Raw genomic sequence first — 23,794 nt, 5'->3', positions numbered from 1 at the left:
ATGTCAGTGTACATACTGATTTGTTTCCAGTCAGTCAGTGTTCATCTTAAAGAGATTCTTTCCTCTTAAAGAGATTCTATCAGTGGCTGTCACATTTTTCTCTAGTTTCCCTCAGAGAAAAATGTACAAGAATTGAATGCGAAAGAAACTTAAAAAGTCAGAAAGAGTAGAGAGCATGTTTAAGGTAACAGTTCAGAGGTGTTTATTGTCTCTTAAGAACGGGTGTGGGCAGCGTGGCCATCTGACAGTGGATGTCACGTGCCATTGGATGCTGATCGCACTTCTGTGTTCCTTGTCCGTGGCGATAAGCCCAGGTATGACTTTTCTTTTTTTGTGTGTGTTTGGTGTCTGAATGTGGTTGGCTCAGATTTTGAAGGCACTTGGCATGAGTCCAAATCCCCAAGTTACCTTAAAAGAGTTTATTCATGAAAACTGGCTCCAGCCAAGCAGAGTTCGAGTTGGACAAGATTCCACACCAGGGCAGAGTTTTCTCTTAATATATGTCAGGAATGTTCTGAGAATGCAGTCTCTTTATGCAGTGTCCTCACCCACTCCTGCCCCTGAGCCGGTGGGCAGGTACTGAGCAGGAATGTAGCAGAGGTTCCATGGGGCTTCTTTCCGAGCTGTGTGCCATCGAGCCACATTCCTATCAACCGTGAGGCCGGTGCTTCATGACTACACGTAAATTATAACCTGTGTCCTCCTTCATCTTTCCTCCGATTAGAGATAAATTTTTAGAGAAATGTCTGTGGCTCAACCAGGCTAAAAACTCAGCGAGGACTTTTGAAACTGATTACTAGTTTTTCTTTTCAAATTACCATTATTTCTTTGTAGTTAAAATATTTATTAGGAGGTTCGTCATTGAAACGAGGGTCCCGTCTGTAGCCCTGTAATAAACGTAAAGCCTGTGGCAGTTCCGTGGTCTTGGTAAGCATGTCATTCTACCTCACTCAGCCTGAAATGGAGGAATGTATTGCAATTTGCCCTCATCCCTTCAGATCGCTCACCGAGTGCTCGTTTGGGCCCGGGCGGTGGGCGCTGTTTGGGGTGCAGAGCAGGAGGGGGGCGCAGGGGGCTCGCCGTGTGTGATGAACGGGACTGTGCTTCCCACTCTGGGGGCAAAGGAAGTTTCCATTTATTCTCGTGGGCAGGTCTGGACACCCTTGAATTCGGTCTTGGAGAAAAGGCTGCCAGGTAGAGGTTGGGTCGGGGCGAACTGGGCCACCGTGTGGCCAGGAGCGCGCTTCGGGGGAGCTGGTGCACGCTGGGGAGCGGGGGGCTCTAGAGCCGGGGCCCAGGGGTCTGGGCCTCTCTTCTGTGTTGAAAAGAGCCATTACGGCTTTTCTGAAGCAAGAAAATGACTTGAAACTGTTATTCTTTCCCGAAACCACATGCTCTCTCCCCCAGGAAACTCCACAAACTGTAATTCATAGGGTCATTAAAAGTAGGAGACTGAAAAGTAGCAACTTCTGTTTCTCTATCAGGCAGGCTTTTTTCTTTTCCTTTTCTTTCTCTGTCATTATTTAGTCAAGGATTATCAGGAGTCAGCACACTCCGTGGCTTTTTAAAAGACATGTATTGTATCGTATTGTGTTTTATGTTATTTTCCAGATGTTGAATAACGAACACTACGTTTGCAACAAGCCTTGCATTCGTGTCCTGGTCCACAAATAATTGTGTTTTCATAGTCCTTTGCCTCAAGGAAATTAAACTCTTACTTTTGTCTTAAAATTTATATTTTTATTTGTTTTCAAACATTAGAAAGTCTCAAGAATGTGTTCTTCTTGTTTGATGCTTTTTTGGTTTTTTTCAAAAAACTCAAATTGTCTCTATTTTCTAGGCTTACCAAGAGATTGAAGAGCGAGTCCCTGAAATCCGACTTTACAATAGATTTAAAATATGAGGTAGGTCATTATTTGTTTGGTTAAAAGTCTTTGTAATCAAGAATTTGTGTCTTTTGATACAAAAGGTGTCTTGTGTTCCCTGAAAGGTGCATCCCCTTTGCCACTCACATCCATATTTTCCCAACGAGGAAATTGCACATGCTACAGTCTGTGAGGGCCTTCTTCTTTAAGCCCATTTTGGTCATGTAGGTGGAGAAGGAACAGTGGAGAAAACAGTTGTGTCTGTGATTCTTCATCCTTTGTTTTTAAGCTAGGTGGATGGGTCCAGAGATGGATTTTTAAAAACATGCAAAAATGTCAGTAAAATACCTCTGGTCTTTTTTTGTGCTTTGGTTGCACATATGTCTTCGACATGTCTCTTGTGCTGGACCCTGTGGAGCAGAGTTGGGCCAGCTGGTCCCCCAGCACCCTGGCATTTAGTGGACATCTGTGACCAGTCGTCCTGGAGGCAGGTGGCGGGCGTCCCTTCCTTAATCCATTAATCTCTCCTGAATCATCATCAAGAAGGTCTCTTCATGCGTACATCTGACTGCCTGAAACAGACCTGCCTTTCCCTCTGTAGGAATCTGTATTTTAGGACATTGGGGCCAATCGTGACTCAGTCCAGCAGTGCTGGTAGCCTGCCAGGAGCGAAAAGGGCACTCACAAGATTTTAATTTGGGGAGTATTTCTAAATGATGAAATAGGTTATTTGAGGAGAAATATTCCTGTTAAAAATCATTCTTTTCCACAGAAGGGAAAGAATGACTAGTTGAAAGCCAGGGTCTGTCTAGATTTTTTTTTTTTTTTTTTTTTTTGCGGTACGCGGGCCTCTCACTGTTGTGGCCTCCCCCGTGGCAGAGCACAGGCTCCGGACACGCAGGCTCAGCGGCCATGGCTCACAGGCCCAGCCGCTCCACGGCATGTGGGATCCTCCTGCACTGGGGCACGAACCCACGTACCCTGCATCGGCAGGCGGACTCTCAACCACTGCGCCACCAGGGAAGCCCTGTCTGGATATTTTTAATGAAAAGTCAGCTCAGGTATAGATACCCAGGTTTGGGAGTCTATGAAACATTGAATAACATACAAAAAAACCCTCTAACATACATGAAAGGTATAAAGATCAGTCAGAATATCTATGCTTAAGAGATTGAACTTGATCAGTTGCTTGGAGGCTACCTGTAAGTATCTCCCCAGGAGGGTCCCCCTTCGTTCTAACGAGAGTCAACAACTTTCTTGAATTCTCTCCCTCGCCCCCTTTTCTTCATATATGATCACATATGAATGTATCTCTGAATAATATGTAGTTTTGCATCCTTCTGGCCTTTATATAAACAGAACTGTACCCTGAATAATGTTCTAATTTGAAAGTCATCCGTGTTGATACGTGTGGCTTTAATGAACTATTGTCACTTTGTATAACTGTCTCTCCCAGGACCATACCACAGTGTATTTGCCCAGTCTGCTGGTAGTGGGCCTCCGGGTTGCGACTGGGTTTTGCTGTTGCAGTCACCAGTTCTATGAATATTTTTGACATGTGTCATGATGATCCTCTACAAGAGTTTCTCTAGGACAGAAGCTTTTAAACTGTTTTTTGACTGTGACCGACTTTAAAAAATACATTTTTCATTGTGACTCAGTATATTTGTGTGTTGTTATTGATTTCTAACGTAGTATGATGGGTCAATATAACAGTCATTTGAAATATTTTTAGGTTTGCTTAATGGCCTAGTTCATGTCCACTTTTCATAAATGGAGAAAAGGATGTGTGTGCTCTGATTTGGGGGTGGTATAATATTCTCTTTCTGTCTACTAAAGAACAAATAGATTAATCAGTTAATCTATTGTGCTTTTCACATATTTTATTTCCTCCCTCTCTCCCTTTTCCTACTTCGTTTTGTCTGCTTGACCCGTCATTTGCTAAGGGAGGAATGTGAAAGTCTTCCACAATAGTGGTGACAGTGTCTCCTTGTGGAGCTGCCAGCTCTTGCTATTTATACTCTAAGGCTATGTTAATTAGATGCATACAAGTTTAGAATTGTTACCTCCTCCCGGTAAATGTATCTTTATCTCTAGTAATGCTTTTTGCCTTAGCATTTACTTTGTTGATAGGAACACTTCTATACTAGCTTTCTTTCTGTGTTTGCTTCATCATTGTTTTTCATTTTTTTCTTTCAATTCTTTTGTGTCCTCTTTTGATGCATCTCTCTTAAAGAGGACGTGTTTGTTTTTTTCTCCCAGTTTGACAATCTTTATCTTCAAACCATATAGCAAATTTACATTTTTCATGCTTACTAACACTTTTATTTTATCCTTTGTCTCCCATTTTTTTCTTTTGAAAATTTCCTTGCTTTCTTTTAGATTTTTAAAATTTGTATTCCATTTTTTTCCCTCCTCTGTTATTTTGAAGTTCATTCTCAATGTCTGTTCCTTAATGGTTGTTTTAAATGCAGTAAGTCCCCTACATACGAACCTTCAAGCTGCGAACTCTCAAAGATGCAAACGTATTATGAACCTGTTACAGTGCAGTACTATATGGCCGATTGTGTGAGGTGGGTACCTAGGCTAACTCTGTTGGCCTTACGAACAAATTGGACTTACAGACTCGCTCTTGGAACGGAACTTGTTCGTATGCAGGGGACTTACCGTACTTTAACATGTACAGTAAGTGGCTAATTAATCAATAGCCTAGAAATCTAAGGGCCTGAGCATAATAACTCTGATTATCCCGCTCCCAGTTTTTATGCTCTTTTGTCCAGTATTTTTGTTCTTTCTTTTTTTTTCAACCCCGCAACTCAGATATTGTCCTTCCTTACTTTATACAGTTAAATGATTTGTATTAGCTTAACCCTGTATTTGCCGTGTCTATGCTCACTATTCTGTTTTGCTTCTTGGACCTGCCAACGGGGATCATTTTTATTCTTCCTGAAGTATATCCTTCAGAATTTCCTTTTTAGTGACGTGGCAAATTCTCCAATTTTTGTATTTTTTTTTTTCCTTAAAAATTATTTCAGGGGCTTCCCTGGTGGCCCAGTGGTTGAGAATCTGCCTGCCAATGCAGGGGACATGGGTTCGAGCCCTGGTCTGGGAAGATCCCACATGCTGCGGAGCAACTGGGCCCGTGAGCCACAATTACTGAGCCTGCGCGTCTGGAGCCTGTGCTCCACAACAAGAGAGGCCGCGATAGTGAGAGGCCCGCACACTGCGATGAAGAGTGGCCCCCGCTTGCCACAACGAGAGAAAGCCCTCGCACAGAAACGAAGACCCAACACAACCATAAATAAAGAAATAAATATATAGGGACTATAAATAATTAAAAAAATAATAATTTATTTCAGCTTTGTTCTTGAGACATAGTTGCATTGTGTGTACAATTCTAGGTTGTGAGACATTTTCTCTCATCACAGTACTGTTGTTCCCCTGTGCTCTGGCTTCTGTTACTGCTGTTGTGTTAGGAAATCAACTGCCACTCTTACATGGTTCCATTGTCAGTAATCTGCCGTTTCTCTGGCTGCTTTTAAGATTGTTCTTTGTCTTTGGTGTTCTGCAGTTTCACTATGGTATATATATGTCTAGGTGCAGACTCTTTTTTTTCTAATCCTGTTTAGAATTCATTGGGCCTTTCTATAATACGATTGTTAAGCAATCCTATTTTTTTTTAATTACATTTAAAAAAATTTCTCAGCCATTGTCTTTTCAGCTGTTTTCTCATCCCCTCTGTTATCTCCTTCTGGAACTTTAGATATATGCTAGAAGTTTGAACTTCTCTTCTACATTCCCCATCTCTGTTTCTAGCTGGGCTACATTTCAAATAACTTGGAAGACTTTATCTTTTAGTTCCCTAGTTTTTATTCAGCTGTGTCTAATATGCTGTTTATCCCCACCATTAAAATGTTCATTATAAGCATTGTATTTTTCTTCTTCTTCTTTTTTTTTTTTTTTTTGGCAGTACGCAGGCCTCTCACTGCTGTGGCCTCTCCCGTTGCGAAGCACAGGCTCCGGACGCGCAGGCTCAGCGGCCACGGCTTACGGGCCCAGCCGCTCTGCGGCATGTGGGATCCTCCCACACCGGGGCACGAACCCGTGTCCCCTGCATCAGCAGGCAGACTCTCAACCACTGCACCACCAGGGAAGCCCTAAGCATAGTACTTTTCACATCTACAAGTTCTAGACATTTCTTTTTCAAATTTGGTCTCTTGTACAATCTTTCAGAAATTTTGCTCATGTTTTAAAGTTTTTTTCTTTATAAAAATATATGAAACAGTCATTTTCTATTCTGTGCTTGATCATTCCAATCCCCAAAGTCTTCTGGGCCTGAGCAAGCTGTGTCTGCTGGCTCTTGCCCATCATCTCGTCTCTTTGTACTACTTTTTGTGATTTTTCCGAGTACTTTAGCTCCTTGGGAACTGTGGCCGTCCCCCGTCCTATATTAAGGGTGTGGGCTCCTCAGTAAGGATTTGCATTAGTTTTTGCCGGCTGCTAGAGGCTCAGGCTGACTTAGGGCCACTTTAAATTACTCCGAGGTGTTTCTGGAACACGTAGGTGACAAATGAGGGAGGCCTGCCTTTGGTTACAGAATCTCAGGATATCTGGAGATGATTTTTCCCTCCATCTAGTGCCAGTTTTGGGGCTTTGCTGTTAGACACGCCCCACCTTGGGCAGGTCATGGGCTTTATTCTCTTAACATGCATCAGAACCTTGGCATCCTCAGAGCCCAGCTGATACCTACTGGGGAGAACTACCCTCAGTGGCCTTTTTCCTCAGGTTCTCACTTTCCATTTTTGTCCTCATAAGCTCCATGTTTTTGTGCCAAGTTAGCAATACATTTAAAATGCTTTGAAAAATATTTTATCTCGATATTTTTAGATATTTTCAGCCAGTCGGTTTTTCAGGGTATGTAATTACCATCCTGCAGGAAACCAGAGTCATGATATTTCCTTTTATCTTTCTCTGTGATGTTTTAGAATCCCTGAAATAGCTTCCCTAAAATTGCTTATGACAATGTGGAATTTTTTGGAGGTCAGAATACTGATTCTTAATTAATTGTTTACGGTTAGTAAAAGATTAGATTGCTCCACATGGAATTACTCTTTTTGTAAGTAAAAAAAACCCAAAGGGCTTCCCTGGTGGCGCAGTGGTTGAGAGTTCACCTGCCAAAGCGGGGGACGCGGGTTCGTGCCCCGGTCTGGGAGGATCCCACATGCCACGGAGCGGCTGGGCCCGTGGGCCATGGCCGCTGGGCCTGCGCATCTGGAGCCTGTGCTCCGCACGGGAGGGGCCACAACAGTGAGAGGCCCGCGTACTGCAAAAAAAAAAAAAAACCAAAAAAACACACAAAAAACTGTCGAATGCTGACACATTGATGTGGTTCAATTTAATGTTCTCTAGAGAAGGTAAGGTCTGCTTGCCCTTGAGATGTTTCATACCTTCGTGGACCTGTGGTGCTGGTTAAGAGCTTTCATTCATGCCGGTTTCCTGTGTGACAGATCGCTCTCTACATCTGGGACAGAGGTGATGGACCGCCCCTCACTCCTGTGCCTGAGTTTTGTACAGACGGGGTGGACTCTTCCTGTGCCACCGCGTTTCATTCTTTTCTGCCGCTTTGCGTAAGTAATGACAGGACAGCTTCCTCGTGTGTCAAAGGAAAACATACATGCTGTGCACAATGTTGTCCTAGCACTTTCCATCCTAAAAAACCCCAACATCTGCCATGTGCCACGTGAGAACTATATATCATGTTTCTGGGGATACTGGCCCTATAAGGTGAGCACTGTCGTTACCCTGTTTTGCACAAGAGAAGAGAGCAGGGTGGCACTGAGAGCTGCGGAGGTGTAGCCTGGAGTCATTTCTTTTGTTGAAGATGTAGCATGTAGCTGTTGGAATTCCTATTCTATTTCCTAGCAAGGCAATCTCAGACATTTCCCGTTATTCCTAAGCCTTCTCCTCGAGCCCACCCCCTTTACTTTCTCAGCCAGCGACCTCACTTTGATCTCACCTGAGACTGTGTAGAACTTTTAGAATTAACCTACTTGTTAGGGTAGACCCTTGGACCAGTCCCCAGGATGGGCCTGAAGACCCCAGGACTCAACTGGGTGGTTAACAATCCTTCCTCATAATGAAAAATATATTCACTACCTCAAACGTTGTCTGTTATTTTCAGGTCATTGATACAGAAGTCTGTGTGTTGCATTTTCAAAGAGGAATACATGTACACACAGACACACACACACTGCAACAGTGGGAGAGAATCTGTACTGTTGGCACAGTTCCTGAGGGGGAGATGTCTTTTTAGACATTATGCTTGCTTGTCCTTTAATGTTCTCCTGGACAATCTGGAGGGGTTGACCTCCTAGTGCCTTGAGTGACATGACAAAACTGCAGTTACGTGTCGCTATAAACCAGCCCCAAATGATGCAGAATTAGGATTGAGTATCACTGCAGGGCTAAGATAGCGATAAAGGGGCCAGAACACACCGCCCAACCCAGCTCCCTCCGTGAAGTGCCCACGGCCTGAGTGTGGATTGTCCGCAAGCCCCTCCGTGAGCCCCTTCATCTGAGTGATTGGCTTGGGCTGGAACCAGGGCAGGGCTCCAGGCTCCTCCAAAGTGTTGGAAGTTATCCTGCCTTTGGCAGAGGACAGAACATCGCTGTTGCCTAGATTTGGGTAGACGATAAAGAGCCATAAAAATACTTTAACATCAAAGTAAGGCTGGGCCCCCAGAAGGGAGTCATCTCTTATTTTACACTAAAACATCCCCCTACTTCTCTCTCCCTTTGACAAAAGTCTTCACCAGCTGGAAAAAGGAAAGGGAAGGTAGCCAACATTTACTGGGTACCTGTGATGCGCTTAATAAATAGTAGTAATAAAAGCAGCCGTATGGGTGGTTGGTTATCATCCTAATTTCCTAAATGAGCAGATGGAAGTTTAGAGAGCTGAGGACACTCGTCCAGGTGACATAGTGGAAATGCTGACCCAGGATCCTGGTGCCGGTCTTGCTGAGCAAATGCTTTGTGGTCAGCAGAGCTACAGTTCCTTTTTTCCCCTAAAACTTAATCCTGGAGACAAGTGTGATGTCCCTGACTTTGGTGAATTTGAACTTGAGAGCATGTGAGACCTACCTAATGTGGATGTGCAGTTAAGACACATTGACTCATGTATGCATATATTTTTCTTTTTTTAGGGAAATCCAGTGAAGAAGAAGGATATTTTTGTTGCAGTAAAGACATGCAAGAAATTTCATGGTGACAGAAGTATGTTTTGGGTTATTCATTTTTATTGAACTTTAAAAATGCAAACTGCCTTTAAAAAAACAGTACAAACCAGATATAAACTCAACCTAAATAAAAGGGACAATGACAAATATGTCATTGAAGTAAAAGCAGTTATTTAATCAGTATTCTTCATCATACCACTTCAATCACCAAGATCAATTAGAAAAGACAATTTTGTATTGCAACATGAGTGGTCATAGCCCTTCTAAGGAATGATTAGAGCAGTATTTTAAATTGGAAATGGAAAAGCTCAGCTGTGGCAATCTAGGAGACAGTTAGTGAATAACAATCCATTTTGCAAAACAATGTCCTGTTATGTCCAAGTGCAGTCTCTGAGCTGTATGAGTATGAGAGGGGATTTCAGGGTAACAGAATGCCAAAAAGAATGTTTTTCTAACACTGTTCCTTCTTTTTATATTTATTTCAAATGCACACATCGGAACTTTTAAGTAAGGATATGTATTTGCTCACATGTAGATATATAGAGAAAAGAAAAATGTGCCTTACAAGCAATGGTTCCTTCTTAAAGAAATCCTGCATGTATTGATAGATGAATGTTGTTTTTATTCAAATTGTTGGTTTCATTTCAGAATTCTACTAAGTTATTATGATACTATTTTTTAAAAAGCCTACCTTAAATATAAATACATAATTTATCTCTTTTTCCACCTTATTTCAAGCAGCACTTTTCTGAAATTGAAGGTTAGACAGTCTTTTGCATTTTCTAATTTTAGCACATATTTTAATTTTTTCCATGAACAGACTCAATTTCACCAAGAGTGTGATATTTATAGAGGAGAGATTTCTAAACCAGCTGTCTTTTTTTGTGGAATTAGAGCTATGTGGGAGTTCATTTATATAATTTATGTGATAATATATTTACAAATTATATTTTAAAGGGGATCATATTTTCCAAATAAAAGAAAATTATAATTTGGGATTAAAGTGTTTAAGACACTGACATAAATTCAAATCTTGTTACAGTCAACACTATCTTTAAAGTACATTTACTATAAACTTTCATGGTTACCTAAAATAGTCATGATAAATTCTAAGTCCTATTAAATCAGCCTAAATAAACATATACATTCATTATATGAGTCCTAAAATACTATCAAAAATCAATATAGCACTTAAAAATTTCATTTATCATAAATTTAACCTAGATTTTATATTCTTTTGTCTTTTTCATACTCTGTAAGGGCTCTGAAGGATGATTTTTTTTTAAGTTTCTTTTATTTATTTATATATATATTTTTGGGTCTTAGTTGCTGCGAGGGGGGGCTATTCTTTGTTGCGGCGTGAGGGCTACTCATTACAGTGGCTTCTCTTGTGGAGCACGGGCTCTAGTCATGCAGACTTCAGTAGTTGCAGCATGCAGGCTCAGCAGTTGCAGCACAGGGGCTCTAGAGCACGCAGGCTCCAGCAGCTGTGGCATGTGGGCTCGGTAGTAGCAGCGTGCAGGCTGATTAGTTGTGGCTCGTGGGCTCTAGAGCACAGGCTCAGTAATTGTGGTGCATGGGCTTAGCTGCTCCACATTGTGTGGGATCTTCCCGGACCAGGGGTTGAACCCGTGCCCCCTGCATTGGCAGTGTAGGATGGTTTTTGACAAACACCTTTCATTAAACAAGTGTGAAGGCACTGCAGAAATACAAAGGATCATGAGAGATTACTACAAGCAACTCTATGCCAAAAATGGACAACCTGGAAGAAATGGACAAATTCTTAGAAAATCACAACCTTCCGAGACTGAACCAGGAAGAAAAAGAAGATAAAAACAGACCAATCATGAGCACTGAAATTGAAACTGTGATTAAAAATCTTCCAACAAACAAAAGCCCAGGACCAGATGGCTTCACAGGCGAATTCTATCAAACATTTAGAGAAGAGCTAACACCTATTCTTCTCAAACTCTTTCAAAATATAGCAGAGGGAGGAACACTCTCAAACTCATTCTATGAGGCGACCATCAACCTGATACCAAAACCAGACAAACATGTCACAAAAAAAGAAAACTACAGGCCAATAGCACTAACAAACATAGATACAAAAATCCTCAACAAAATACTAGCAAACAGAATCCCAACAGCACATTAAAAGGATCGCACACCACGATCAAGTGGGGTTTATCCCAGGAATGCAAGGATTCTTCAATATATGCAAATCAGTCAATGTGATAAACCATATTAACAAATTGAAGGAGAAAAACCATACGATCATCTCAGTAGATGCAGAGAAAGCTTTTGACAAAATTCAACACTCATTTATAATAAAAACCTTCCAGAAAGTAGGCATAGAGGGAACTTACCTCGACATAATAAAGGTCATTTATGACAAGCCCACGGCCAACATCGTTCTCAATGGTGAAAAACTGAAAGCATTTCCACTAAGATCAGGAACAAGACAGGTTGCCCCTCTCACCACTATTATTCAACATAGTTTTGGAAGTTTTAGCCACAGCAATCAGAGAAGAAAAAGAAGTTAAAGGAATCCAAACCAGAAAAGAAGAAATAAAACTGTCACTGTTTGCAGATGACATGATATTATACGTAGAGAATCCTAAAGATGCTAGCAGAAAACTGCTAGAGCTAATCAATGAATTTGGTAAAGTAGCAGGATACAAAATTAATACACAGAAATCTCTTGCATTCCTATACACTAATGATGAAAAATCTGAAAGAGAAATTAAGGAAACACTCCCATTTACCATTGCAACAAAAAGGATAAAATTCCTAGGAATAAACCTACCTAAGGAGACAAAAGACCTGTATGCAGAAAACTGTAAGACACTGATGAAAGAAATTAAAGACGATACAAACAGATGGAGAGATATACCATGTTCTTGGATTGGAAGAATCAACATTGTGAAAATGACTCTACTACCCAAAACAATCTACAGATTCAATGCAATCCCTATCAAACTAGCACTGGCATTTTTCACAGAACTAGAACAAAAATGTCACAAATTTTATGGAAACACAAAAGACCCCACATAGCCAAAGCAATCTTGAGAAAGAAAAACAGCTGCAGGAATCAGGTTCCTGGACTTCAGACTATACTGCAAAGCTACAGTAATCAAGACAGTATGGTACTGGCACAAAAACAGAAATATAGGTCAATGGAACAGGATAGAAAGCCCAGAGATAAACCCACGCACATATGGTCACCTTATCTTTGATAAAGGAGGCAAGCATATACAATGGAGGAAAAACAGCCTCTTCAGTAAGTGGTGTTGGGATAACTGGAGAGCTACATGTAAAAGAATGAAATTAGAACACTCCCTAACACCATACACAAAAATAAACTCAAAATGGATTAAAGACCTAAATGTAAGGCCAGACACTATAAAACTCTTAGAGAAAAACATAGGCAGAACACTCTATGACATCAATCACGTCAAGATCCTTTTTGACCCACCTCCTAGAGAAATGGGAATAAAAACAAAAATAAACAAATGGGACCTAATGAAACTTAAAAGCTTTTGCACAGCAAAAGAAACCATAAACAATATGAAAAGAGAACCCTCAGAATGGGAGAATATATTTGCAAATGAAGCAGCTGACAAAGGAGTAATCTCCACAAGCAGCTCATGCAGCTCAATACCAAAAAAACAACCCAATCCAAAAATGGGCAGAAGGTCTAAACAGACATTTCTCCAAATAAGATATACAGATTGCCAACAAACACATGAAAGGATGCTCAACATCACTAATCATTAGAGAAATGCAAATCAAAACTACAATGAGGTATCACCTCACACCAGTCAGAATGGGCATCATTAAAAAATCTACGAACAGTAAATGCTGGAGCGGGTGTGGAGAAAAGGGAACCCTCTTGCACTGTTGGTGGGAAGGTAAATTGATACCACTATGGAGAACAGTATGAAAGTTCCTTAAAAAACTAAAAATAGAACTACCATACAACCCAGCAATCCCACTACCTGGCATATTCCCAGAGAAAACCATAATTTAAAAAGAGTCATGTACCACAATATTCATTGCAGCTCTATTTACAACAGTCAGGACATGGAAGCAATCTAAGTGTCCATCAACAGGTGAATGGATAAAGAAGATGTGGCACATATATACAATGGAATATTACTCAGCCATAAAAAGAAACGAAATTGAGTTATTTGTAGTGAGGTGGATGGACCTATAGACTGTCATACAGAGTGAAGTAAGTCAGAAAGAGAAAAACAAATACTGTATGCTAACACATATATATGGAATCTAAAAAAAAAAAAAAAAACTTCTGAAGAACCTAGGGGCAGGACAGGAATAAAGACTCAGATGTAGAGAATGGACTTGACATGGGGAGGGGGAAGGTAAGCTGGGAGGAAGTGAGAGAGTGACATGGACGTATATACACTACCAAATGTAAAATGGATAGCTAGTGGGAAGCAGCCGCATAGCACAGGGAGATCAGCTCGGTGCTTTCTGTCCACCTAGAGGGGTGGGATAGGGAGGGTGGGAGGGAGGGAGACGCAAGAGGGAAGAGATATGGGAACACATGTATATGTATAACTGATTCACTTTGTTATAAAGCAGAAACTAACACACCACTGTAAAGCAATTATACTTCAATAAAGATGTTAAAATAAAAAAAGTGTCAAGGGAAATGAACTAGCTGCTTTCTTTTTTTTTTTTTTTAAACAGCAAGCAGAAGTGCTCAAATTGATTTACTTGATCTTGAAGCTGCATTTGGAGTACAATATCAATGTTAGGAATGGGGGTGGTAGTATTTTCTCTTTAGAAACACATTTTTCAAGTTGACAGTAAAGCCCTAAAATTAGGGACCATCCCTGTTGTAGTTTTCATGTTCTACAGAAATGAAAAAAAAAAGTTTGCTAATTTTAATGTAGTCATTTATAATAATCTAGTTTATTGCTTGCTTAACTTTGCATAAGGTTGTGATAATCCTTTCAGGTATCTATCAAATGCTTTTATATTTGAATTTTGAGTCGAAGGTCTTTAAAAATGATAAAATCTTCGAAGCCTGTTAGGAGCATTAAAACCAAGCCTCCCAAAACCAGCCCTTAATTTGCATCTGGGATCACTGCAGCCTGAGACCTAAGAGGTATTTTGCGGATGTCACAGCCGAGTTGCTGTGACAAGCCATTTTTAAACTTGGACCTGTTTGTTTGACAAGATAGTCTAGGCAGCAGGATTTTAGGGGCTCTGAGGTCCATTTTGCTTGATGGAAGTGAAACCTGCCTGGGCCAGTGGGCTCTGCTCCTCGCTTTGGAAATCTCGTCCAGTCAACCAGCTGGCCCAGAGAATTATCCAGTAATCGTTTTAGTTTCAGTGAGAATGCTACAGTAGCTGCTTCTGACTGCTAATCTTTTTTTACATTTTCTGGTGTGTTTTTCACATATATTCTATCATCTGATTTCATGTTGACAGTCCTTGCGATGTGGTCATTATTTTTATTCGCTTGATATCATAGAGAAAGCTGCCTTTGGGTTGAGACACAAATAGCTTGGCATCTTGTAGACTGAGCAGGGGAGCTGGGGCTCAGGGTTTCTGGCTCCAAATCCCCAATTCTTTCTGCCACAGAGAGCTGTGCTGCACTGTCTGTGGATGTATTATAAATCTAATGCTTGATAAATAGTATTTGATAGCTGTGTTGATGCTCTGCTGTGCTCAGGGTCAGTTTTGACGCGGCCAGAAGCTGTGGCAGGAGGCTTTTTATTTTCAGTAGCAGGAGGGGTCGCCAGGAATTCAAACCCACAGACGATTTCAAATATACACTGAGCTAGGAATTCAGATTCCCATCTTGTCCTCGCATATTACTGCTTTATTCAAGCAGAATACACGGACTGGGGGGGGGTTGTTTTCTTTTTTCTTTCTGTATGCACTCTGGTAGAAACACTTGAAGTTACAAAAACCAAATGACAGTGAAGGAAAAAATAAACACAGACAAGACTGTATTTATCTGTGAGGAGTTGAGAGCTGGCTACACAGTGACTTCTCCGGAGGCAGGCTCTCACTGTGTGTGCGCTGCCCTTGGTTCCGAGCGTAGGTGGACCCTAGCCATGGCCCCTGCTCCTGGCTCCTCCAGGGATGAGGGTGAGGGATGAAACATTCTGTTTAAGGCTGTAGTCAAGGCAAGGGAACATATACAGTGAACTCATTTTTCATACTCTTTTGGAAAAATTGATAATAAAGCCAAGTTCCAAAATTAGAAAAAATGATTTTACATCTTGTAATTTTTTTTTTGCCCAACAGTGAAACAAGCGTTTCGATAACTGCTTGTGTCTTGATTCTGATTTAGATGAAATAAAGCAACTTAGGACACAGTTAGCAAAAATATACTCTATCTTTTGGCTTAAGAAAGAAACACATATTGACAGCATTGGAACAGCAGTGCTGGCTGACATGCAAGCAGTTGGTAGGGTTTTAAAGAAACTTTGAAGGTATTACGTAAAGTGATGAACTGCCACAGCATGTGAAGTTATGCTTAAGCAAGGAAAAGATCTCTGGAGTTTAACGTTCCGCCTGATCACTTCCTCCTGGGTTATGTGTTTTTCCTTGTGTGACATTAGCTGTCAGTGAATGTTACGGATTTTCTCTGTGTCCTCCTGCCACGCGGTTCCCACGCGGGTCTCAGATACCACGTGGCAGCCACCATTTCTGTTCGCAGTGGGTTGAGGTGTTTCTCCTCCTGCGGTCTCCCTCTCATTAAAGAGGTTAAATTACCATTTGCTCAGCCTTTAGTTCCTTTTCACAGCTTCCTGAGCTCCTAAAAAGAAACACTTTACTCCTTTCAGAATTAAAAAAAACCCTGTTTGCTATCTTCACTGTAGTGATCTTTCCTTTAGGTCTGAACACACTTACTCTGAAGAGTGTGTGGTAGCCGTGTTCCGTCTGGTAGGTACCATGGCGCAGTCTGCTCATTGAAAACATGAGGGTTTGAATGAAAATGCAGCCAGCTAGCAGGCCACAGCCCGTGTTAGATGAAGTGAGTGCATGAATTATTAAGGAGAGTTTGGTTCTCCCCTGGCTGCTGCGCAGATGAAGACGGGCCAGACTGCCCTGAACTGCTGTGTTAGGTCAGCCAGGAGGGGGGCTCTTCCGTCTTCCAGATGCCTCATCTCTAAACCTGGGAATCACAGCACAGGCTTGGTGCTGTCGCTAAGTCTCTCCCTGAGAAGAGAAGAGAAACCAGGGCTTTACTTTGTGGTCATACTGAGACAAAAGGTGCGTTTGTTAATTGAAAACAGTAGACTCCTTAAATCAAAACGATCATGCACAATTGACTGGGTGGCAGATTTTGTACAGGGCTCAAGTGTCAGTTCATTTTCACTTGTAGTCAGTTTCGCACGTCAGTTCACTGGGAGTAAAAGTGTGTCCTGTGTCTCTTAGGGAGATGCATCTCCTGCTTCCAGGCTTTAAGGCCATGTGGAAGACGTATGCCATCTGGGCAGAGGGTTTTTTTAAATAGTACAGTTTTTACTTTGCCCCAATTTTAAATTAACTTGTGGCAAACATTCTGGAAAGAGGCATTCACTATTGTTTTATTATGTGGGAGAAAGTATGCTTCTCTGTATTGAAAATGAGATAGTAGATCACATAACTATATTGAAGTATTTTCTCCAAGTTTAATATCTTTAGGAATCTAGTGCCTCAATACAATATGAAATATATTATAAATAATAGAATGAATTCAATTTAGGATTCAAACAGTCACAGTAAAATAGACCAATATTGTTAAAGTTTTAAGTAGTTTTGAATCAACTCTGGTTGCAAATAGTCTTCACCTGCTGTTGTAGGAGACAGCCTTACTTTACAAATGCACAGGTGTTACAGTGATAAGGGGACATGATACACTGCTGGATGCTTTTGGTGTTAGAGTCTCAGAACACGTTACTGTGTTGAAATGGTTTGTCTATTTTCAAATGATTGGTAATGGTGGTACCAGTCTTGTACCAAAGGATGAATCGTTGATAAGAATAAAACCTTCCTTTAAACTAGTTCCAAAAAGAGCCCTTGGCCTTTTGTTGGAATTCTGACAAAACCCAGTCCTCAGTCTGCTATTTATTGAGCACCTACTATGTCCCCGGCCCTGTGCGGGGTGTTGGGCACTGAGTCTAACAGTAATTCTTACCTTTAGTGACATTTCTGTTTCATCTGTTTCAAACGAAAACTGGAAGCAAGTAGTTAGGTGTAGTGAAGAGCTAACTCACACTTGATTTTGATTTTAACTTCATTCAAATTAGAGAATTGAGAAGAAATGCCTGTCCTGTTTATTAAAGCTCTTAGAGCAAACAGAATCTGAAGGCTAAAGGCTGAGGAAAGTGCAAGCAGAATTTGCAGGACCCCGGTGCTGGGACCCAGGGAAATTCTTGGCCTTTCCTCACAGCTTCTTCCCGTTATGCAGTGGAGGACATTTTACCCAAGAGTGCGACCACTAGCGGCTGCAGGCTGCGGGGAGCCTTGTCTGGGTAAGTCCTGCTTATTATATGCAAAGCAAACTGCCACTGCAGGGCCAAGGTTGGTTTTTGTTGTGCTGGAATTTGGACAGAGTAAGGATTTCTTTTCTTTTTTTTCCCCCTCAGCGACCTTATCTATTATTTACTGCATCTTTGTCCATTCTGGTATGGAGAAATCTTTATATCTGCCTTTTTATGACTGCAGAAGAATTGCATTTTAATGTATAAAAATAATATTTAGTGGCTTAAAATACGCAATTTGGCGATGACTGTAGCAAATGTCCAGAACTCATCGGTCTTTTTCTTTTTTAAAAGCTGGTCAACAGTGGCATATAAAATGGTGCACTTTTGTATTTTCTGTGTAAGGGCTGTCTGAGTTTCTCTCCCAGTTTGCCGACTAACATAGCTAGACACTTAAATTTGGCATTGCATGGGTAGTTTTTGCATATCATTTATTTTTATTTAGATTGGGAAAAAGGGAAAGATAAGTGATCTGATAAAGTCTCAAAATATTAACTGAAGATGTGGTTCACCAGAGTTGAGATTCTTAAATCAACAGAATATAAAATCTAGATACGATGATCTTTTCTATTAAAATAACAGCGGAAACCCCTTCTTAAAATTTAGAGATGCAGATAGTAACTTAAAAAAAGTACAGGGGCTTCCCTGGTGGCGCAGTGGTTGAGAGTCCGCCTGCCGATGCAGGGGACGCAGGTTCGTGCCCCGGTCCGGGAAGATCCCACATGCTGCGGAGCGGCTGGGCCCGTGAGCCACGGCTGCTGAGCCTGTGCGTCCGGAGCCTGTGCTCCGCAACGGGAGAGGCCACAACAGTGAGAGGCCCGCGTACCGCAAAAAAAAAAAAATAATATCAAACAGTGATCAAGCAGATTTCTGTGTCAGGTGTGGAGACACAGCTACCTTTGAGCATCTCGCCCTAAAATGCAGAAAACCAAGAGAGTTTTCTGCTGTTCGTGTTCACTGTATTAAAATAACTTATCTGTTGATGATGGAGTTTTAGAATCTGCAGCGGTTCTCAATCTTATTTTTCCACATTTTCCCAAAGTGCAGCTCCGTAACGTCAGCCATCATATGCAGTGACTCTCAGGGGTAGGGTCATGCCCTTTATAGGGTTGGGTGGTCCTGTAAGAATCTTCGGGCAGAGATATGTGTAGTTTGAAAAGGTCCCCCCTCCACCGTGAGGGAGGCAAGTTTACATCTCAGCTACAACCACATACAATATTCCAATCTTTAGGAGTAATTATATTTCCCCCCCTCAAAAGCATTTAAGAAGTCCAGTTGTGAATTTTAAATGAAGCAGCCTATTGGGAAAAGAGAAAAATTAATTAAAGTTAAAATTAATGTAAACACAACAGTATAATCAGACTAGAAAATTTATCCTTATATGGAGGCAGTGTATTTATCACCAGCAATGAGAAGTGCTCGGCTCTAGAGTATATGTGAAAATGCCTCAAGAAGAGGATTTTATTCCTATGCTGTTGGCATTTCTCAGGGTAGAAAGCAAGCTCTTAGTCTTGAGACACCTGAAAAAGAACAAGTAATGCTTCCCTTCCTTTATAGGTGGTTATCCCGCCGCTTTGAGATTCCAGGCTTCCTAGATGCCCGTGCCAGTGACGGTCCCCTCTCTCATTTTTTCAGTCCCCATCGTAAAGCAGACTTGGGCGGGGCAGGCAGGTCACATCGAATACTACAGCGATTACGCAGACAGTTCTGTTCCGACGGTGGATCTGGGAATTCCTAATACAGAGAGAGGTGAGTCCTTAGTTCTGACGACTCTTATTCAAAATGTCCATTCTGGGGAATTCCCTGGCGGTCCACCAGAGTCCAGGTTTGGACTCTGTGCTTTCACTGCCGTGGCCTGGGTTCAATCCCTAGTTGGGGAACTAAGATCCGGCAAGCCATGCGGCGACCCACCATCCCACCACCAAAAAAAAAAAAAAAAAAAAAAAGCAAAATGTCCACTCTGTAAATATAGTAAATTAAGATAAAACTGAAATATTTTATAAATAGTATAATTTTTGCCACTTGTAAGTTTCTTTCTTTCCTTCCCTCACATCTTTACCCATGGATGTGGACGGATTCTTGCAGTTTAGGTGCTTTTAGTGCTAACAAAGTTTACAAGTTTTCAGTCGGTCATACTGATATGATTGACACACATGACAATTATGCATATGACAGTTATGACAGAGTTTAATAATAGATTTCTTTGTACCTTCATAGATCACTGTGGCCATAATGGGGTGTCCAGAGTTAATTTATCATCTTCCCATACAAAGCACCTCCTCATTTAATTTTAGCCATTTATCCAGCCAGGACTGTTACCCAACTGCTGCATGCCAGCCATTGGTAGATACTGAGGGAAGCAGGAATGAAGCTGACCGTTTCCATCCTCCTGAAGCTTATGGTCTGTTGTGGTCTAGGACGCATTTTGCTTGTACTTCTGAGAGCGCTTAACCACATTCTACATGGGCTATATGTAGTATAAGCTCATATATGTATCCATATATATTAATATTTTAATTAGTAAATTGTTGGAAGTATACCTGCTTTTCTCTTCAGATTGCAGGCTTTCTAATTCAAAACATTTTTTATTTCAAAAAAAATGGAAGTAGAAATTTGGCCACCTCACCTTCAGATGCTCTTTGTTCATCTTAATTTTTTTTTTTTTTTTTTTTTTTTTTCCGGTACGCGGGCCTCTCACTGCTGTGGCCTCTCCCGTTGCGGAGCACAGGCTCCGGACGTGCAGGCTCAGCGGCCACGGCTCACGGGCCCAGCCGCTCCGCGGCACGTGGGATCCTCCCGGACCGGGGCACGAACCCGTGTCCCCTGCATCGGCAGGCGGACTCTCAACCGCTGCGCCACCAGGGAAGCCCTGTTCATCTTAATTTTTATCCAGTGTTCCTGCCATGTTTTTTCTTTAGTTTTCTGGTTTCTCCAAACCCTTTTATGAAAGAAAAAAAAAAAGTGAGTTGATTATCTTGTTCTATAATTTATCTTGATTATTTTATGGTAGTGTTGCTCATATGCCCTGATTGATAAAAGTACAGTGTAGATCAGATATGTCATTCCTGTAGTTATCAATTATTCTGACAAGGTTAGTAAACATATCACTAAGTCTGTCTGTTTTGGAAAAATGATTTTTGTTTGAATTTTTTTGTTTGTTTTTGTAACCTTGCTGTTTAGACTTTGACTATAATAATCACTTATTTGTTGATGCACTCCTTACTTGATTTCTTTATTTTTAGTCTGACCTTATTATTGCTCACATTTATATTCTACTTTATCCAAAAGGAATTTGAGGTGGCTTTCAAAAATACATACTAAAATGGTTAAAAATACATAAAGAGATCAAGAATAAGGAAAATAAAGGTTAAATCAAGTGGTTTGTTCTCTATTGTGTCACCAAATACTTTGTTGAAAAGAGGGGCTTATTCTTTTCTATCGACTTGAGTTCTCTTCCCAAGCATTCCATTGCTACCCTGGCCCCAGCATTTTCCATTAAAGCTTCGCTATCCGTTGGCATCTAAGGGACTGTGCCTCTGTCTTACTCAGTACTGTATCTTTAGTGACATCTGAGAACTGGCCACCATGTCTGGCATATTAGAAACTTAATAGCAAATATTTACAAAATAAATAACTGAAGGTGTAATCCTGTACTTTTGCACCATTGTTTCCCTAAGGTTGTGATGCTTGAGCTTCTCATATTTCCCTTCAGAATAAGCAGATCTAAGGAAAGATGGCCAGGCTCCTGTAGTTTCTTCGAGGCTTACAACTTTCTTGTATGTCTGACGTGAAGATACTAGTCCTACCTGTACTTGACCTTGTGTAATTCCCCTCACCTCTCTAGGTCTTCAGTCCCTCATGTGCGAACTGAATGCCTTTGATTTCATGATCTCTAGTGTTCTTCCTGGTTCACTATGTCTATGGAAATCGGAGAAGGATAATTTTTAAAATTTCAAATTCTTAAGGTGCATGTCAGTGTTTACACTTTTACTTACAACACTTTAAAACTAAAATAATGTTTCCAAATGAATTATATATGTTTTAAGGAAAATAATGCATTGTAAGTTTTCTTCTCACCTTTCCTAGGTCACTGTGGAAAGACATTTGCCATTTTGGAAAGATTTTTGAATCACAGCTATGACAAAATAGCATGGTTAGTCATCGTGGATGATGACACATTAATAAGGTAAGGAGTCACCCCTGTCCTAGGGTGGCTTTAAATTCTACGTATACTCATAGTCAGAAATGGTGATGGGTGCTTCTGCTGCCAGCCAAGATGGAGTAACAGGGACTGGATTTACCCTCCCATCTGAAATAACCCCCCAAAAAAGGACACAATATATGAAATAAGTGTTTTTAAGACACTGATATTAGGCAACAAACGACAGTCATCAATGAGACACATGAAGCAAATGAGGTGAGTCCTATGACTGCCCCAGCTAACTGTCGTAGGGAGCTTCCACGTCCCTGCTCAGGGAGGGGAACCCAGGTGGAATCCAGCTGAGCCCTTGAGTTGAAGTGATGATGCTGAGAGTCTGGGGAGACCAAGGCCGTTAGAGTTATAGCAGGACAGAGCACTGGAAAGGAGAGAGCTGCACGGGAAGAGAACACTGCAGATCTGTGGAGGGGCGCCTGAAGCATTCAGTAGAGTTTAGTCAGTGCATGTGTATGAGGAAACTCCTGGAGGCTGGAGAAAGAACCAACCAGAGTGATTAGAGGGCGTGGTGCCCACCACTCTCAGAGGGCTGAGTATGGTACCTCTTCCCACCAGCCAGACTGGAAAACCCTTGATTCACAGGTATTGGGTAGAGTTTGTAGAAGGGTCTTGCTTTAATAGTGGGAAATAGCTAACCCTAGACTAAGCAGTGCTTTGGTCATGCCTAACAAACACTAAAGCAAGACCCCCAGAGACCAAACTGTTTCTAAGTAACTGGCTTGCATCCAAGAACAAACCCCAAGAATATTTATAGAAACACAAAACATCTAGCACCCAACAAAGTAAAATTCACAATGTCTGTGTTTGAAATGGAGGAAGCAGTGAAATCTAACACATGTATAACTGGAGTCCCTGATGGACGAAAATCAAAAGAACAGAAATAATATGTAAATTACCAGAAATAAAAGAAGACCTTAATTTATATCTTGAAAGGGCCTAGTAGGTCCCAGGGAAAACTGACCTGGGACCATCAGCTTCTTCACATCTCCGAGTAAAACTGTTAGATTTTGATCATAAAGTCCTCTGAGTCTCTAGGCAAAATGATGAAATAATCTAAAGACCAAGAAGCTTAGACTGGTGTCAGACTTCTCAAAATAACATAAGAAATACGGTAACAGTGGAGGAACATTTTCAACAAAGAAATTGTGACTCACGGATTTTATACGCAGTTAAGATGTTCTTCAGTATTGAGGCTACAGAAAAGGTTCTCAGTACATAAACTCAGGGAATAGTGTACACACGTGCCCTTCCTAAGGAATATATAGATATTGGGGAAAGAAGTTCATGCAACTAAGATGAAATTTGGGTAAAACGACTGATGGTGAGCATTTCATGTATTTAACTTGTAGCACTAAAAGCACAACGGGGGGGGGGGGACATGGGTAAATAACAGTATGTAAATGTTATATGTTCTGACAAAGTATTCAACTTAAAAAAAAAAAGGAAGGAAAAAGGACAATAGGATAAGATCATGGCCTATTGTACAGGTAATGGATGGAATTCAAAGGATACCGATGTAAAACTGACAGACCAAGTAAGAAAAAAAGCATGGTAAGACATGAAAAGTTAAATAGAACATAAATACCAGGAAAAGAAAACTTTCTAATATCCAGAATGTTAGTAGATAAAGAAACACAGTACATACAGTATAATATGTATAATAATTCAAACCTAAAATAATTTTAGTGTTGAAATCAAACATCAGTCATATCACAAAATGTGAGTGGGTTTAAATCCCCTAATAAAAGAACAAACTTTTCACATTGGCTCATAAAACAAACCCTAACTCTATGCTTTATATGAAAGATACATAATCATTCAAGAAGTCTAACAATAAAGGGATGGATAAGGTTTGCCAAGCCAGTGGGAACAATAAAGACAAAAAAATTCAATTCCCAACTCAACAAGTTAGGAAAAGAATCACAAAGTCAACCCCCCCAAAACAAGAAAATAATAATGAAGATAAAT

At 40.9% G+C, this 23,794-nt stretch overlaps 1 protein-coding gene across 1 annotated transcript in view; it reads left to right on the top strand.

Annotated features, from left to right (window-relative positions):
- The window catches only part of B3GLCT (beta 3-glucosyltransferase), a 109,013-nt gene that overhangs the window by 62,222 nt on the left and 22,997 nt on the right, over positions 1 to 23,794 (top strand). The window contains exons 8-12 of the mRNA XM_022574597.3: positions 1,841 to 1,904; positions 7,373 to 7,492; positions 9,068 to 9,137; positions 19,246 to 19,359; positions 21,697 to 21,796. Coding sequence (XP_022430305.1) covers positions 1,841 to 1,904; positions 7,373 to 7,492; positions 9,068 to 9,137; positions 19,246 to 19,359; positions 21,697 to 21,796 — 468 coding nt within the window. The remainder of the gene's footprint in view (positions 1 to 1,840; positions 1,905 to 7,372; positions 7,493 to 9,067; positions 9,138 to 19,245; positions 19,360 to 21,696; positions 21,797 to 23,794) is intronic.

Source organism: Delphinapterus leucas, chromosome 18 (genome assembly GCF_059928025.1).
Source record: "Delphinapterus leucas isolate spDelLeu-1000000601 "Yukka" chromosome 18, BTC_Dleu_Yukka2, whole genome shotgun sequence".
Classification (NCBI taxonomy): domain Eukaryota; kingdom Metazoa; phylum Chordata; class Mammalia; order Artiodactyla; family Monodontidae; genus Delphinapterus; species Delphinapterus leucas.
Note: the sequence above shows the minus strand (reverse complement) of the source record. Positions and strands in the feature narration are given on the sequence as shown.